This window comes from Osmerus eperlanus, chromosome 3 (genome assembly GCF_963692335.1).
Source record: "Osmerus eperlanus chromosome 3, fOsmEpe2.1, whole genome shotgun sequence".
In the NCBI taxonomy this organism is placed as follows: Eukaryota; Metazoa; Chordata; class Actinopteri; order Osmeriformes; family Osmeridae; genus Osmerus; species Osmerus eperlanus.
The window spans coordinates 11,154,040-11,169,866 of record NC_085020.1 but is presented as its reverse complement, the minus strand read 5'-3'; the positions used below and the strand labels follow the sequence as shown (position 1 = coordinate 11,169,866).

Below are 15,827 nucleotides of genomic sequence, written 5' to 3'. Positions count from 1 at the left end.
TTTTAGGGAGACCAATGAAATTGCCTGTCTCTCCCCCACTATCATTGAAACAGATGGATATCCACCAGATGGATGATACAATGTTAAACTTTTGTTTTTCCCTAACTAGAGCAACCAGGGTTGTGCATTCACAGGTGAAAGCTGCCCGCTGGGGAGCCATGTCATCCCTATCAACCGGGAGACTATGTGAAAGTGCACAAACGGAGGACTGCCCTCTCAACAAGATGGACCGGTCCATACCTGGTTTTCTCTTGGTGACTCACACAGCTGTAAAGGTGGAGGGTCCCAACGGAGAGCCAGGGGCCGGTGGAGGAGCAGGTGCACCTCCAAATGGTGCCTGCTCCAACTTGTCATTTGTCTCATCCCCACTGGGTTACTCCTCCAGGAGTACACCAAGGGGGGTGGAGACCCGTTTGCAGCGGCTGATCCGGGAGCAGGCTCCAGTCCAGCTGACCGATTTGAGCCAAAACCAGGATCCCGCCATCCAGCACTCCAATCCAGGGGCGCTGAGAAGGAGGTCCCAAAGAGCACCCACCCGGAGGTGTTGAAGACGTCGAAAGGGGAGTCACATGAGGAGAAAGCCAGAGAGGGGCTGCTGTTGATACCATGCCTCTCTCCCCCATGTGTGATTCATGAAGCAGATGACAGCACCCAGACGGGAAACCAGAGAGAGGAGCCTGGAGAGGGGAAGACACTTTCAGTCTTCCTCCGGCCTCTACATGAAGCAGATGACAGCACCCAGAATGGGGACGAGAGGATACTGTGGCGGAGGCCCTCGGTTGTTTCAAGGAAACCAAGGCCGCTGCCGGAGCTACGATGAGAGATGAGATCCAGACATACTGACGCACACACCTGACAGACATATACTGATACTGGACGCACGAGTCCACAGACATCGCATACATGAGCCACACCGAGAGTCACTATTGCACGCTCCCAATTATACTGATGTGAACATTGAGATTCATCATAAAGCACACATGAAGAACAATCTGTGCAACAACACCTTTCCGTGGACGGGAAAAAATGACTGGACGCAGCATTAGAGGGGACAGACCTTGCAGGGTTTGTGGTTAGAGTCCCAAGCATTCTGGAGGTTATCCAGGGATATCTGTCCCTCTGTCAATGGCTGATATGTGTAAGGTCAAGAAGTGGCCTTGTGTAGGGTTGGATGTAACAAATGTGACTGTTCTGTCGAACAAGTCAGTCATCTCTTGAATATGCCCCACCTGCATTGTTTTGTGTATGGCATAGTGGTACAGTGAGAGTGAAAAAAATACATGCAAGGATACGGTTTCTATGTATGCTCACACTCTACTGGATGATTTGTAAGTTCAATTGTATCTGAGTTCAATGTTACTTGTCCTGTATACCATTTGGGCGGGTGACATAAATTCCTGATGTTGCTGACTATGCTATTCCTACACTTTTAGCATACTACAGAAGATGTAGTATATGGTTGATTAAATGTTTAAATAATTATGGGAAGGTATTTGGTAAAAAATACATGTAACCACACTGTGGTATGTATGCTAACAGCCTGTTGCATGATTTGCCTGTTGCAGATGGACCTGTAAGTATAAGGGCATCACCATTTTGGTCTCGTCGTGCAGCTAACAATGGCACCATGTGGGTATGTGTTAAGAGTGCTTATTATTTCCTGCCGGCCGTCTGGTCAGGAACGTGTTACCTTGGGTTTATTGTACGAGCCCTCAGACCTGTAGATGGGTTGCCCCTGCACCCCTTTCCCAAACATTGGTGGCACCGCCACAAGAGAAGTATTATTAATGCAGATGCTAAGAAGCTGGGATCACATCACGTGGATTCAATAGTACTCAGTCACTTTTCACGTTTTCAGTTGCCATTCTCCCTGTGTATGGTGTTATCACTGCCTTTAGAGATATTAGGAGCTTAGCAGTAGGGTTGGAGTCCATTGGTAATGAGACAGCCGACGCCTTAACTGCAGTTGCGTCTGAGATGAAGGCCATGAGGCAGGTAGTGCTCCAGAACCGTATGGCACTGGATTATCTGTTGTCAGCTCAGGGAGGTAGCTGTGCTGTGATAGGTCATGACTGTTGTACTTTTATCCACGATGAATCTGCTAATATCACAAGTATGGCTGCTTACATTAAAACATAATGTCAGCTTTGGGGGAACCTGAAGCTAGAAATTGTGCTGACTGACCTCCTCTGTTCGGGGTTTCTTTTTCGACTATCATTCAAATAGGAATCACTGGATTGGGCATGTTAATCGTTGTTGTGCTGATTGTGGTTTGCGCTTGGAAGATGTGTACTGCCTGCTGTGTACAGTGCTGTGCAGTAGGTTTTCGTAAGGCTGCCAGTAAGATTATGGTAGCCCAAATCAAGCCACAGACAAAAGCAAGCAAGACTGATGATAACTTTATTGCCCTGGGAATGACTGAAATGTCTGATATGTAATCTCAAGTACCAAGTGACTATTTTGCCAATGTAATAAAGATGGCCATTTGCCTCCTTCTATTTTCCAACTGATATACAATGCTGTATGCAATGTGAATAGATCTGTCCTTGACCACAGATCAGTTAACAATAATTAAAGATGGTTACTTTATTACTTTTTATACTGTTTGAAATACTCTGAATTTAATGAACAGTGTTTGACCTATACCCTGATGTGTTGAGCTCACGAGAGCATGACCAGTGGGTATGTCCAGCAGAGAAATATGCCTATGTTTCTAGAACTATTGATAAACTAAGCAAAAAGCTATTCACTTCAATGACTTTGTACCTTTTCACCTGTGATTGGGTACTACCTAATATTTCTTCAAATCCTATAATCATGTATGCTGTGCTGAGTAGTAGCAGATAAGGTATTGTTTGATTGTTAAGTTTTGAAATGTTATGAAACTTGTTTGTTGTGTTGACGTTAAACGTCAAAAGGGGGGACTGTGGAAGAAATTGGGATTTCCTGTGTGCTTACATTATTCACTAATCAATATAACTAGTCATTGGATACTAGTTAGTATGTTCTCATGTAAGCTTGCTATTAATAAGAGTAGATGGTGTCTATGTGTCAGGGTTAATAGATGTTCGTGATCAGGAGAAAGTACTGGGTAAACGTCCTTGGTCATGACTACAAGGAGAGCGCCAACTATGATCTCTCTAGTCTGAGTGGTCATGTGTTGGGAGCTGTGAATCTCTTCCTCTGAGACTGTTGTAACGTCATTACTGCCTGACTGTCACTGTCTATGTTTACATTCCTGTGCCCTATAAAAGATGGTCCTCCGGCTTTCAGAGCTGAGAGAGACATGATTGAGACCTAAGCCTGGTGTTGTGTGGTCATTTATTGTCAGAGGTCTGGTTTTCTCTCCCAATCTGCAGATTGATAATACTTATTAAAATCCAGAACTCAACTGAACTTAGTCACTCCGTTTATGAAGAGACGGACAAAACGCTTTCTTCATCAACACTCACACACAACCCACATATTCAACAATCAAATATTACATTTTGCTCATTACCTCAACACTGAGAAGCAACTATTTCAATTGTGTTCACCAGTGACACTGGTTTGTTTAAGGAAGCAGCTGTGTCTGCTGTAACTTCTTAGCTTTCTATTGTTTCGGTGTTGACCAAAAGCAGTTGTGCAAACTCTTGTGATTGAGTAAATTGAGGGTTTGAAGGATTCAAAATCTTTGTGTCTATTCCAATATGTAATGATGGTAATTCAATGACACAAATCTGTGTTCTAGAAAGAGTGGTCTGGAGTCTCAGAGGTCCGATAATATCAGCTTTAATGCAGCAGTTGGAAATCAACAAGTACAGAGCTCTGGGGTTGTCTACGTTTCCCTACCCGCAACAGAGTTTGGGCTGGTTCACGAAGTCCAACTGGCTATCTGTCCCTCCCCAGCATATATTTATACAGTGCAATTGAAAAACAAGTATCAAAAAAGGGTTGAGCTTGTTCTCTCGTGCATCAGGGAGTTGTTCTTGCCTACGCGTCCCACCTGCTCGGGTGCCGTCTCCACCCGGTTTCAAGGTTGTTTCTGAAAATGAAGAGATAGAGACACAAAGAACAGCCTGCTTCCCACACCCAGTGTGAGACCCAATGTTTGAGCCTGAGCACACTTCTAAGTTCATAACTTTAATAAGCACAATGCATAACTTTAATAAGCACAATATATTCTTTAATCCCTCTTTTGATCTCTGAAAACACCAGAGATCAATCAACATAGCCCGGACCAACCACCGCCTCCTCGTCCTGGTCAGCCAGCCCCAGCAACGGCATTTGGAACCCCTTCGTCGGGTTCTCCTCAGCCGAGACAATGATCCTGTTACACAGGGACCTGATACATGGGATACAGCAACAATCATGTTGATATAGCACACTCTTAAGTAAAATAGCGGAAACCTTCTTAGTCCAGTACAATTCTAGTGTGGTCAAGCAGTATCACTCTTGGCCTAGTCGTAACCCTCTTTTCTGGACTCTCACATTCGTAGCAATAGCAAACGGTTCACTGGCCCTTCTCCACCAACTCCTGCAACGTACGACTGGATTCTGGAGCAGCACAACACATGCTGCAGTGGTACCACGTACTTCATTTCCCCAGCACCCTTAGGGCGTGCAAGGTTCTCTCGATGACCTTGAATGGTCCTGTCCATAAATGTACAATAGGCTTCCCCGAACACCTGATGACGTATTGGGGCAGGTGGGTCAGGTGGGGCAGGGTCTCCAAGGGGAAGGGGTAGATATAAATTTTTATTATACACCATTTTGGTGTATAATAAAAAATGTTTTTTTTTCAAAACAGTTTAGTGACCCAAAGTATTTTCAACCTTGTATCTCTTTTACAGGATCTGTATTATTTGCCTTGTTGCCTTTCTTGTTCTATAGCTCATGTCTGTGTGTAAAATGCATTTTCAAACCTACAAAGTTAACAACAGCATTAAGTAATGTTCAATCTAGCAGGACAAGTCCATATACTCCAAGATGTTATTACATACCGATAATAACGTAAAAACATATTCATTTAGCAGATGCCTTTATACAAAGTGACATACAGGGGAATATTTGAACCTACAACCTCTTCATCTGCAGTCATACCAATACAAAATATTTTCTGTAGCATGCTACAGAATATTTTCTGTAGCATGCTACAGTCCTGTAGCATGGTTCTGTGTTCAGCGCAATTTCAACCACATGGGTTCTAATGGCATATCTGGGCTTGCTTGTTTATGATTGTAATATTTAGAGCTGGTTCTAAGCTTTTGTAACAGTATGGGAGTTGTAGTATTCAACCAATTTTACAAGTTAAGAACAGCACTGGAACTCAGCAAAATTTGATGCAAAGTTTTTTATTGGAATTGAGAGTGACAAACATTCCAAATAGAACGTGAGCAAGATGCTATTTTCTCCCTATTATTTTGTGATATTCTGCCGTTGGTACCATACTTGTTGGTCAGAGATGCATTATGCATTCTTACACAATTGGTCCCTTGTCCTGGGCTTTCAGATTGCAGGTGCTTTTATGCATAGACAATTCTCCCATTTTTAGGCCTGCTCTGACCATGAACAGCCAGCTGCACTAGGTTTCTGGGCATAGGGCCATAAATATGCCTCGTGAGATAGCTGGGCCTTCTTGTTTTCTATGGAAGAAGCATATACACATAGTCTTCTCTCGCACTCAGCCCCTAATTATCCAGATCTTCACATTTTGGGGCTTAATATCTATTAATGTTTTAGTGGCAATAATAATCAGTCAACAGCTATGCATCTGGTTTTCAGTAATATAGCATATGCTAAACAAGGTGATTAAGAGTGTCATTTTCAAGCATTAAAGATCCTGTAAAGTAAATTCCATGATTTGCTTCTAAGTACATTATATACGTGTGAAATGAGTTCCTGAAAGCATGTGCAAAGCGCTAAAACTTTGTCACACTGAAATGTGGAGTTAAACCGAAGAACAGTTTCTCTTCCGTTTTCAGATCAGGTTTTAATGGGCGGAGCCAAAAAATGCCCTATCTACGTCATTTCGCCCTATCTACGTCAGATCACTGAATGGCTCCTCCTGCTGTACTGTTATTGTAGCCTACATCAGCTAGCTAGCTAGCTTCAAGATGTCTCCCACCACCCGCAACTGCATCTTCCCTGGATGCAAGAACTACAGCTGCGCTGCAACGCCATTTAAGTTCACTATTGCTAATGAAAGGAAAAATAGGTGGATAGATTTTGTGAAGAGACACGCTCATGGAAAGCTTCAGATAAACTCCAACAGCCGCCTCTGCACTGACCATTTCACAGCGGACAGTTTTAACATGGACCAGAGACAGACGGGGTTCACCAACACACGGCTTCTCTTGCAGCGCGGAGCCGTACCGAGCATCGCCCCTCCGGCCATTCATCCTCCGGTCGCACCTGGACCATCCACCGCCGGCAGCAGTTCATCACTCAGTTCTGTGTGCTTGTTATAATTATACTAGATAACTTTTCCAGAGGTATCTCTGCTATGAGTTAGTGCAAACCGCTAAATTGATATTAGGCTACTCGGTGTAGAATGATGGTATTTTGGTGAAATGGTAGCTAATGTGTTAGAAGTAGCCTAGTTGGAGAGCTCACTGTCTGCTGTCTCTGGTGTCCATTTTTACTGTTACAGCTCAGGGGAACATTTCATTTATATGCATCTGTATGTTTCACTCATTGAACAAATAAATACTAATTCTATACGGTTTTGTTCGGCTTGACATAGCGTCCATTATCTGGGTCGGAGGTAGGCACTAGGCAGCGAGGGGCGTAGCTTCAGCTCCTTCAGGCGACACGCCCCCCCAGTCTCAAGGTGAGAAGACTGCTGATTTTTTCACGATATCAAAGCCTAATTTAACATACTTGTCAGTGTTATTTTTTCATTCGAATTTGGATGGGTAGTTAATAACACATTATTCTGTGATGTGGCGATCTTAAAACTCGTTTCCAGGTCCACTTTACAGGATCTTTAAATCCATAATCATTACCCATGTTCATAATTTCAACAGTGTGATGTTTTTTCCACAACAGTCAGAGATATTAGTTCAAGGACAACTACATTAAATGTCAGTTGTATCATGTAGCTAAACAGGTAAATAAACTAGCAACTAAAGCCTAAGCTTGTACACTAAATATGTATTACATTTAAACCCACCTCTACAAACTTCTTCAATTACATAAATGATTAAGCCACATACAATTGGATAATATGCTGTATCTTATTGTAGACTTATCCTGTAACAAATCAACTTATAATATCATACTTCTCAGCCATGTCCAAACCGTTATATGCATTGCAATAATTTAATAATAATAGATCAACCAGTTGCACAATGTAACAGGCTTTTATGTCTACAGACAGCCATAGAGAAAACTTATATGAATTTGACAACAGGAAAATGCCACCCCATAGTAACATTTTATGGACAAATAGCCTTATCTAAGGTTGACAATAGTGTCATTTGAGTATCATCCACATTGTTTGAATTGCCTCAATAACCCTTCTTTGGTAAGGTGGACAAGTCCTCATGGATAATCTGTCTACTGAATTGAGCATGTGTTGTTGGACATGACAAAAGACTCCAGAGTAACACTCCTCTCTCACTCTAAAGTGTTTCCGTGAGATTATTTTGATGAATGGGGCTCCACTTTTGACCATAATCCTGGATGAAAACCTATGTACATCTTCCTGTACCTGGTACCAGGGAGTCAGGTGGCTGAGCGGTGAGGGAGTCGGGCTAGTAATCTGAAGGTTGCCAGTTAGATTCCCGGCCGTGCAAAATGACGTTGTGTCCTCGGGCAAGGCACTTCACCCTACTTGCCTCGGGGGAATGTCCCTGTACTTACTGTAAGTCGCTCTGGATAAGAGCGTCTGCTAAATGACTAAATGTAAATGTACCTGGCATTTGACAGAGCAATATGTACACCACTGCAGATTCACTCTGTCATGACTGATTTCTCCTGGTTTGTTCCTTTGTTTCTTTTGTTTATCTGTTTTAAATGTACTTACAGATTAAGGTTATGTGAGTTTACCAAAATAATACTGTGCTAACTTCTTGAGTGCTCAACTGTCATGCTCTGCTACTAGTTGGCTTACATCAACCACCCCAAGTATGTCAACTGCTCTTCTAATAACAGTGATTTATTTAGTCCCTGCTGTGATCATAGTGTGTACCTATGTGTATCTGTTCAGATCTTGTTTGAGGTCTGTAGAGGACAGGGGACAGTTCATGCAGACTTTTATGCCACATTTATTGGGTGTGCTCTGCCTTCGGCAAGGGCACAACCTTTGTTCTCTCACATATATATTATTATTATTATTTATTTTTGCCCCCCTAAAACTCAGTCAATATTTGGCCTACATAGACAACATACAGTTAGGTCCATAAGTATTTGGACATTGACACAATTTTCATCATTTTGGCTCTGTATACCACCACAATGGATTTGAAATGAAACAATCAAGATGTGTTTTAAGTGCAGACTTTCAGCTTTAATTTCAGGGTATTTACATCCAAATCAGGTGAACGGTGTAGGAATTACAATACATTTTATATGTGGCCCCCCCCTTTTTAAGGGACCAAAAGTAATTGGACAATTGGCTGCTCAGCTGTTCCATGGCCAGGTGTATGTTATTCCCTCATGGGAGTTCGTTATTTCATTGACAAGGAGCAGATAAAAGGTCTAGAGTTCATTTCAAGTATGGTATTTGTGTTTGGAATCTGTTGCTGTCAACTCTCAATATGAAGTCCAAAGAGCTGTCACCATCAGTGAAGCAAGCCATCGTTAGGCTGAAAAATCAAAACAAACCTATCAGAGAGATAGCAAAAACATTAGGGGTGGCTCAATCAACTGTTTGGTACATTCTTAAAAAGAAAGAACGCACTGGTGAGCTCAGCAACACCAAAAGACCCGGAAGACCACGGAAAACAACTGTGGTGGATGACAGAAGAATTCTTTCCCTGGTGAAAAAAAAAACCCTTCACAACAGTTGGCCAGATCAAGAACACTCTCCAGGAGGTAGGCGTATCTGTGTCAAAGTCAAAAATTAAGAGAAGACTTCACCAGAGTAAATACAGAGGGTTCACCACAAGATGTAAACCATTGGTGAGTCTCAAAAACAGGAAGACCAGATTAGAGTTTGCCAAAAAAACATCTAAAAGAGCCTGTACAGTTCTGGAACAACATCCTATGGACAGATGAGACCAAGATCAACTTGTACCAGAATGATGGGAAGAGAAGAGTATGGAGAAGGGAAGGAACTGCTCATGATCCAAAGCATACCACCTCATCAGTGAAGCATGGTGGAGGTAGTGTTATGGCGTGGGCATGTATGGCTGCCAATGGAACTGGTTCCCTTGTATTTATCGATGATGTGACTGCTGACAAAAGCAGTAGGATGAATTCTGAAGTGTTTCTGGCAATATTATCTGCTCAGATTCAGCCAAATGCTTCAGAACTCATAGGACGGCGCTTCACAGTGCAGATGGACAATGACCCGAAGCATACTGCGAAAGCAACCAAAGAGTTTTTTAAGGCAAAGAAGTGGAATGTTCTGCAATGGCCAAGTCAATCACCTGACCTAAATCCAATTGAGCATGCATTTCACTTGCTAAAGACAAAACTGAAGGGAAAATGCCCCAAGAACAAGCAGGAACTGAAGACAGTTGCAGTAGAGGCCTGGCAGAGCATCACCAGGGACGAAACCCAGCGTCTGGTGATGTCTATGTGTTCCAGACTTCAGGCTGTCATTGACTGCAAAGGATTTGCAACCAAGTATTAAAAGTGACAATTAGATTTATGATTATGTTAGTTTGTCCAATTACTTTTGGTCCCTTAAAAAGGGGGGGGCCACATATAAAATGAGTTGTAATTCCTACACCGTTCACCTGATTTGGATGTAAATACCCTGAAATTAAAGCTGAAAGTCTGCACTTAAAGCACATCTTGATTGTTTCATTTCAAATCCATTGTGGTGGTATACAGAGCCAACATGATGAAAATTGTGTCAATGTCCAAATACTTATGGACCTAACTGTAGGTGTCAAAAGTTTCGTCTTGGTAGCGATTGAGTTGCTTCTATTGGAATTTACGTTCCGTTGCATGGTTTAGGCTCAAGTTAAGTTTTTGTGGCAAAAAGTGAAGCTAACTGTGGCTAATTTGCTAGCCACAGTCACTGACGTTACTAACGTCACTACGTCACTAACGTCACGAAAACACGCGTGACTACCTTTGGCAGAACATTCATTTCGCATCTGTTAACTTGGGGGATAGCTAGGCTAACTATAGCTTTACTGCAAGGCAGCTGCAGAAACGCCACAAGCAAAGAGGCCAGGGTGATAACTATTTACTCATTTTACTTTGTGATATGACACACAATTGTGATGTGTAATGTACAATATAAGATGATATTATTAAGGAAGTACATCTACTTTCGGAAACAGTAGTCTACTATTTCACTGAAGTATTAGCATCATGACATTAGCCTGTGTTGCCTGGGCAACACATACTACAGTGGTCTATGATGTATCTGTTTTCAATCGTTAAAATAAACATTCCTCACATATACATTTTCGTTGTAGGATTTATTCTGACATTAGTAAACGATTTGTTGGTGAAATTACCATTACCTGTGGTTTCAAACCAGTGTAGCTCACTGCAACGCTGTAGCTTACGCGAGACACACTACAAAAACATCTACAGTACACAGCTGTTTAGGAAGTCAAACGGCGACAGAAAATGTTCGGCACTCCCCTTACTTAAATCAAAAGTCTATCTAACTACTAACCTGAACTTCATTGCCACAGCCTAAACGTTGTCAATCTGTTCATGAAAATAATTAATTTCAGCCTAAACCGTACAACGGAACGTTAAATCGAATTCAACCAACGCAATCGCTACCAAGACGAACACAGCAGTAGTCTAGTACTGTACCGTAGTAGAATTTACCGGGGCAGCTTCTCCACACAGGGCTATATCGCATTTTGCGTTACTGACAATGAATGATCGCTACCAGTGAGCTATTTATGAATGAGCGATTTTCCACTAAATAAATGTCAAGCTTATTTACGTTTTGGGGTGCATATTTTCAGTTAGCAGATGGTACTGTTTGAATCGCGATTCCATCTTCTACTGCCGGGTAACGTCGTAGAATAATCTTCAAAGGGGGTTCTTTATTAATATATGAATGCAATGAGTAGGCTAAATGCCTGAAAATATCATGAGAAGGGAAAAACTTAAAATGACGTTTAAGTCATAGAGATTAGGTACATTTTTACACCGGTCTGCCAAATGTATTCGTTTTGATTCAACGATGAGGCTGCCTCTTGCAGGGGAAATGAGAAGACATCTATTTCATTCTACACTTCACTCATATTTTCAGTTGTAAATGAGCAGCATTTTTGTCTGTTTTTTTTTAAATCTATTTAATTTTTATAAATAATAACTATGCATTTTCATATAAAATATACAGAAATCAGTTGTAAAAATGTCATTCAAAAACGGATCCCTGTGCAACCGACGCAAGCAAGCACACCCTACAATTTCCCCAGAAATTGTACCCTCTCTAGTTGGGTGTGCTCAAGCCTTCGGCGAGAGCACAACCTTTGTTTTCTCACATATATATTATTATTTATTTATTGTTTATTTTCGCCCCCCTAAAACTCAGTCAATATTTGGCCTACATACACAACGGCGGTGTCAAAAGGTTCGTCTTGGTAGCGATTGCGTTGCTTCTATTGGAATTTACGTTCCGTTGCATGGTTTGGGCTTGAGTTAAGTTTTTGTGGCGAAAAGTGAAGCTAACGGTGGCTAATTTGCTAGCCACAGTCACTGACGTTACTTACGTCACTAACGTCACGAAAACACGCGTGACTACCTTTGGCAGAACATTCGTTTCGCATCTGTTAACTTGGGGGATAGCTAGGCTAACTATAGCTTTACTGCAAGGCAGCTGCAGAAACGCCACAAGCAAAGAGGCCAGGGTGATAACTATTTACTCATTTTACTTTGTGATATGACACACAATTGTGATGTGTAATGTACAGTATAAGCTGATATTATTAAGGAAGTACATCTACTTTCGGAAACAGTAGTCTACTATTTCACTGAAGTATTAGCATCATGACATTAGCCTGTGTTGCCCGGGCAACACATACTACAGTGGTCTATGATGTAGCGTTATCTGTTTTCAATCGTTAAAATAAACATTCCTCACATATACATTTTCGTTGTAGGATTTATTCTGACATTAGTAAACGATTTGTTGGTGAAATTACCATTACCAGTGGTTTCAAACCAGTGTAGCTCAATGCAACGCTGTAGCTTACGCGAGACACACGACAAAAACATCTAACTTACACAGCTGTTTAGGAAGTCAAACGGCGACAGAACATGTTCGGCACTCCCCTTACTTAAATCAAAAGTCTATCTAACTACTACTACTACTACTACTACTACTGCGAATTTGAGTTAGTGTCAGACCATAAATGAGGGGGTTGAATAATGGAGGACCTATTAGAATTTCAACAGCCAAGAAGTTTTGAAGGCTCTGTGTTTTTTTTTACATTCAGTTTTTTAAGATTTACCTATTTAAAAACATCTATATAGCCAACAGATATAAAATAAGAGAATGCTAAAAGTTGATGCATTATCTAATATCAGTGAGTTAAACATACAGAATGTGCTGTATATTTTCATCTACAGTGGCAGTATTCCCCTTTACCTAAATGAGCACATTACCTGGTTGCTCTGGTAATGGAAATGTCAAATCAGAGAACTGAAGGCAAATAATCTCAAGATTGAGACAGTTTGAGATAAACAATGTACTAACAATGACACACTACTGTTCTTGTGGGAGGAAAGCGATGCAACAACAGTTTGGTAAACAGACTGAGACAAAGTACACTTTTGTGTACTTTTAGGCTACTGTAGGCTTCTTTCTAAGTATTACGGACTGAAAGCCCCATGAAACACATTGCAACTGCTGTATTTTTTTGCTAACTCAATAGCAAAGGGTTTTGTGGAGCATAAAACAATATTGTTATCTTTAAAACACAATTCAACGTATATCATTTTTAAAAAGTGTTTAGTATCCTGCCTTTCTAGCAAGAAAAAGCAAGTAATTGAACAAACTGCATCCAACAGCCAACTCAGGCAGTTTGCTCACACTATCATATTTCTTGCTATTAATGGATTCAGTTCTTCTCTATTTTCATGACCTACTTCTACAGATGCATTAGATACAATTTGCCTTTTTCAAACATGGATGCAGAATCCTGCTACGGATTTGAGTCAGGGTAATACCATAAATGAGGGGATTAAAAAAGGGAGGAATTATAACCATTTCTATGGAAAAGAAGTTCAGAAGATTTTGTTGTAAATCTGCTGAGCCAAACCGCATAAACATAACATCGAATACAACCGCAATTATTACACTGAATAATGCCAGTAAATGTGGAACACAAGTCCTCACAAATTTTCCTCTGCTGTCTAAGGACTTCAAACATGATTTGATCAACCGAACGTAAGTGTACACAATGAAAATGCCAAGAAAAATATAGAAAATTTGAATTAAATATGCAATTACATTAGTTGGTGTGGTTGAAGTTATCCAACTGGTCGCAGAACATGAGAGTTTAACCATCAACCAACCTGCACAGTACAGTTTCTCTATGTGTGAGCCACACAATTTCAGTCTGTAAATAAATATAGAATTAGTACATATAAGACCTAAAGGAACAAGCCAGGAGAAAGAGACTAACTGAATGACATGTTTCTTAGTCATTATAGAGTGATACTGCAGTGGTCTACATATTGCCACAGACCTGTCATAAGCCATCACTGCTAACAGACAAATATCAATGCACACAGAAGAGTATATTACTATAGCTTGAAACAGACATCCTGAATAAGAGATACTCTGGTGATGAGACAGAAGATCCAGCAGGAAGTTGGGGTAGAATCCTGAAGTACCATAAAGTCCATTGATGCACAAATTACAAATAAAGATGTACATGGGCTCATGGAGATTTCTATCCATGGTGATGGTAACAGTAAGGGCAACATTTACCATAATAATAACACAGTAAAACAGTAAAGTGAGACAGAACAGCGTTACTCTGTAGTCTAATAGCTCCTCGAACCCAGACAGAGAAAACTCTATTGCAGATGACACATTTTCCATTACAAACAAAGACAAAAATAATCTAAACCTTTGCAACATTTATGAATGTGTCATCTCTCTTGTTTGATAATCTATGTTTACTTAATAGTAATATTAAATAAGATATCCCTCATTACATTCAACTTAGCATTACATGTACAGTCTAAGAAATAGAAAGATTATTTGAGCAGATATAATATGAGTTATTATATACTGTTGATGTTAAGTCTGTGCTGTGTAGTTCCAGCCATTATTCTAACCCTTGCTGACTGTCAATTTGGTCCCGGTCTAATCGTATATACACATGAGCAGGTTGTTATGAGATTCAATGTGTCCAATCAGTGATCTGACTTTACGTCATCTCGTAAATCCAATGAGCTTTCATCTGACAGTAACTCTGAAGTTCATAATATTGCCAGATCATTGATGCAGACTAGAGACAGAATAACAATATGCACACATTCATTCAGCGCTAATTGGTTCTATGATACAGATTCAGATACACGATAACAACGGTTGCCCAAACCCACTCTTTTATTGTAAAATTAAAATAAAATAAGTACAAACATAGTGTATATACATTAAATTTCATGCTCAAAATACAATAAGTAACACAAGAAAAAAATATATAATATATATAATATATAACAAAATACAGTTAAAGACTGTCTTTTTTCTTTACTGTACATAAACAATGAAAGGAGATCAGGCAGATTTGTCTCAGGAAGCCATCACAACTAGCAGACAAATATCAATGCACAAAGAAGAATATATGACAAAAGCGTGAAACAAACATGCTGCATAGGAAATGACCTGCAAACGAGACAGCAGTTCCGTCAGAAATTTGGGGTAGAATCCTGCAGTACCAAAAAGTCCATTAATGCACAAATTACAAAGAAAGATATACATTGGCACATGAAACATTCTGTTAAAGACGATAGTCATGATGACCGTAACATTAACTAGCTCAATGACACAGTAACACAATAAAGTGACAGAGAAGACAGGGACCCTGTAGTCTGTAATGTCTCCGAACCCAGACAGAGTGAACACTGTTACTACTGACATATTTCCCATTTTGCAAAAAGAATAAGACTAAATTAAGACCAAGCTATCTGCACATCTGTGTTGTGGATTGAGATTGTCGATCTAGTCAACACACTTTGATGTCATTGTTGGGAGTATGTGATGTAAAACATATCACAACACAATACTATTTTACTCTCTGCTTTGCTTCGTCTGTTTATTAACAGACTGTAGATGCATGTGTAAGTGTTTTAAATGACATTTTTCCCCAAAGATTCTTGAACTTCGTAGAATTTACGAAGTCATTGAAAATTATGGAAATGTTGTTTAAAAAATACGATCAAATATGTATGACATCTATGAATTACTGTATTTATAATAAAATATGAAGAGACAAGATGACAACTTTAAAAACAGACGGAGCTGGATCATCCAGAGACTCCAAGATACGCTGTCAGTCTGTCGCTGTCAGTCAGCACCACCGTCATCTCTTGCACATTTATGACCACTCTTAAAGACAGGGCAGTCTATTTAAAGACCAAGAACTCACTCACACTCTGATATTGCTCACAAGATGCACATGAATGCTTCTTTCTTGTTGCCTCCACTACTCCATGTGACGGTCTGTAAGAGCCGTAGC

The 15,827-nt window shown here is 40.5% G+C and overlaps 1 protein-coding gene across 1 annotated transcript; it reads right to left on the bottom strand.

Moving 5' to 3' along the window:
* Positions 1 to 13,234: 13,234 nt before the first annotated feature.
* On the bottom strand, positions 13,235 to 14,182 carry LOC134016992 (olfactory receptor 1D2-like). The gene has a single exon (XM_062456240.1). It carries the CDS (start codon positions 14,180 to 14,182, stop codon positions 13,235 to 13,237), a length of 948 nt encoding a protein of 315 aa, XP_062312224.1.
* Between the last annotated feature and the right edge of the window lie 1,645 nt (positions 14,183 to 15,827).

Bases quoted from the DNA above. Each gene is read 5' to 3' on its own strand.
- LOC134016992 (XM_062456240.1), bottom strand. From the start codon at position 14,182: ATGGAAAATGTGTCATCTGCAATAGAGTTTTCTCTGTCTGGGTTCGAG.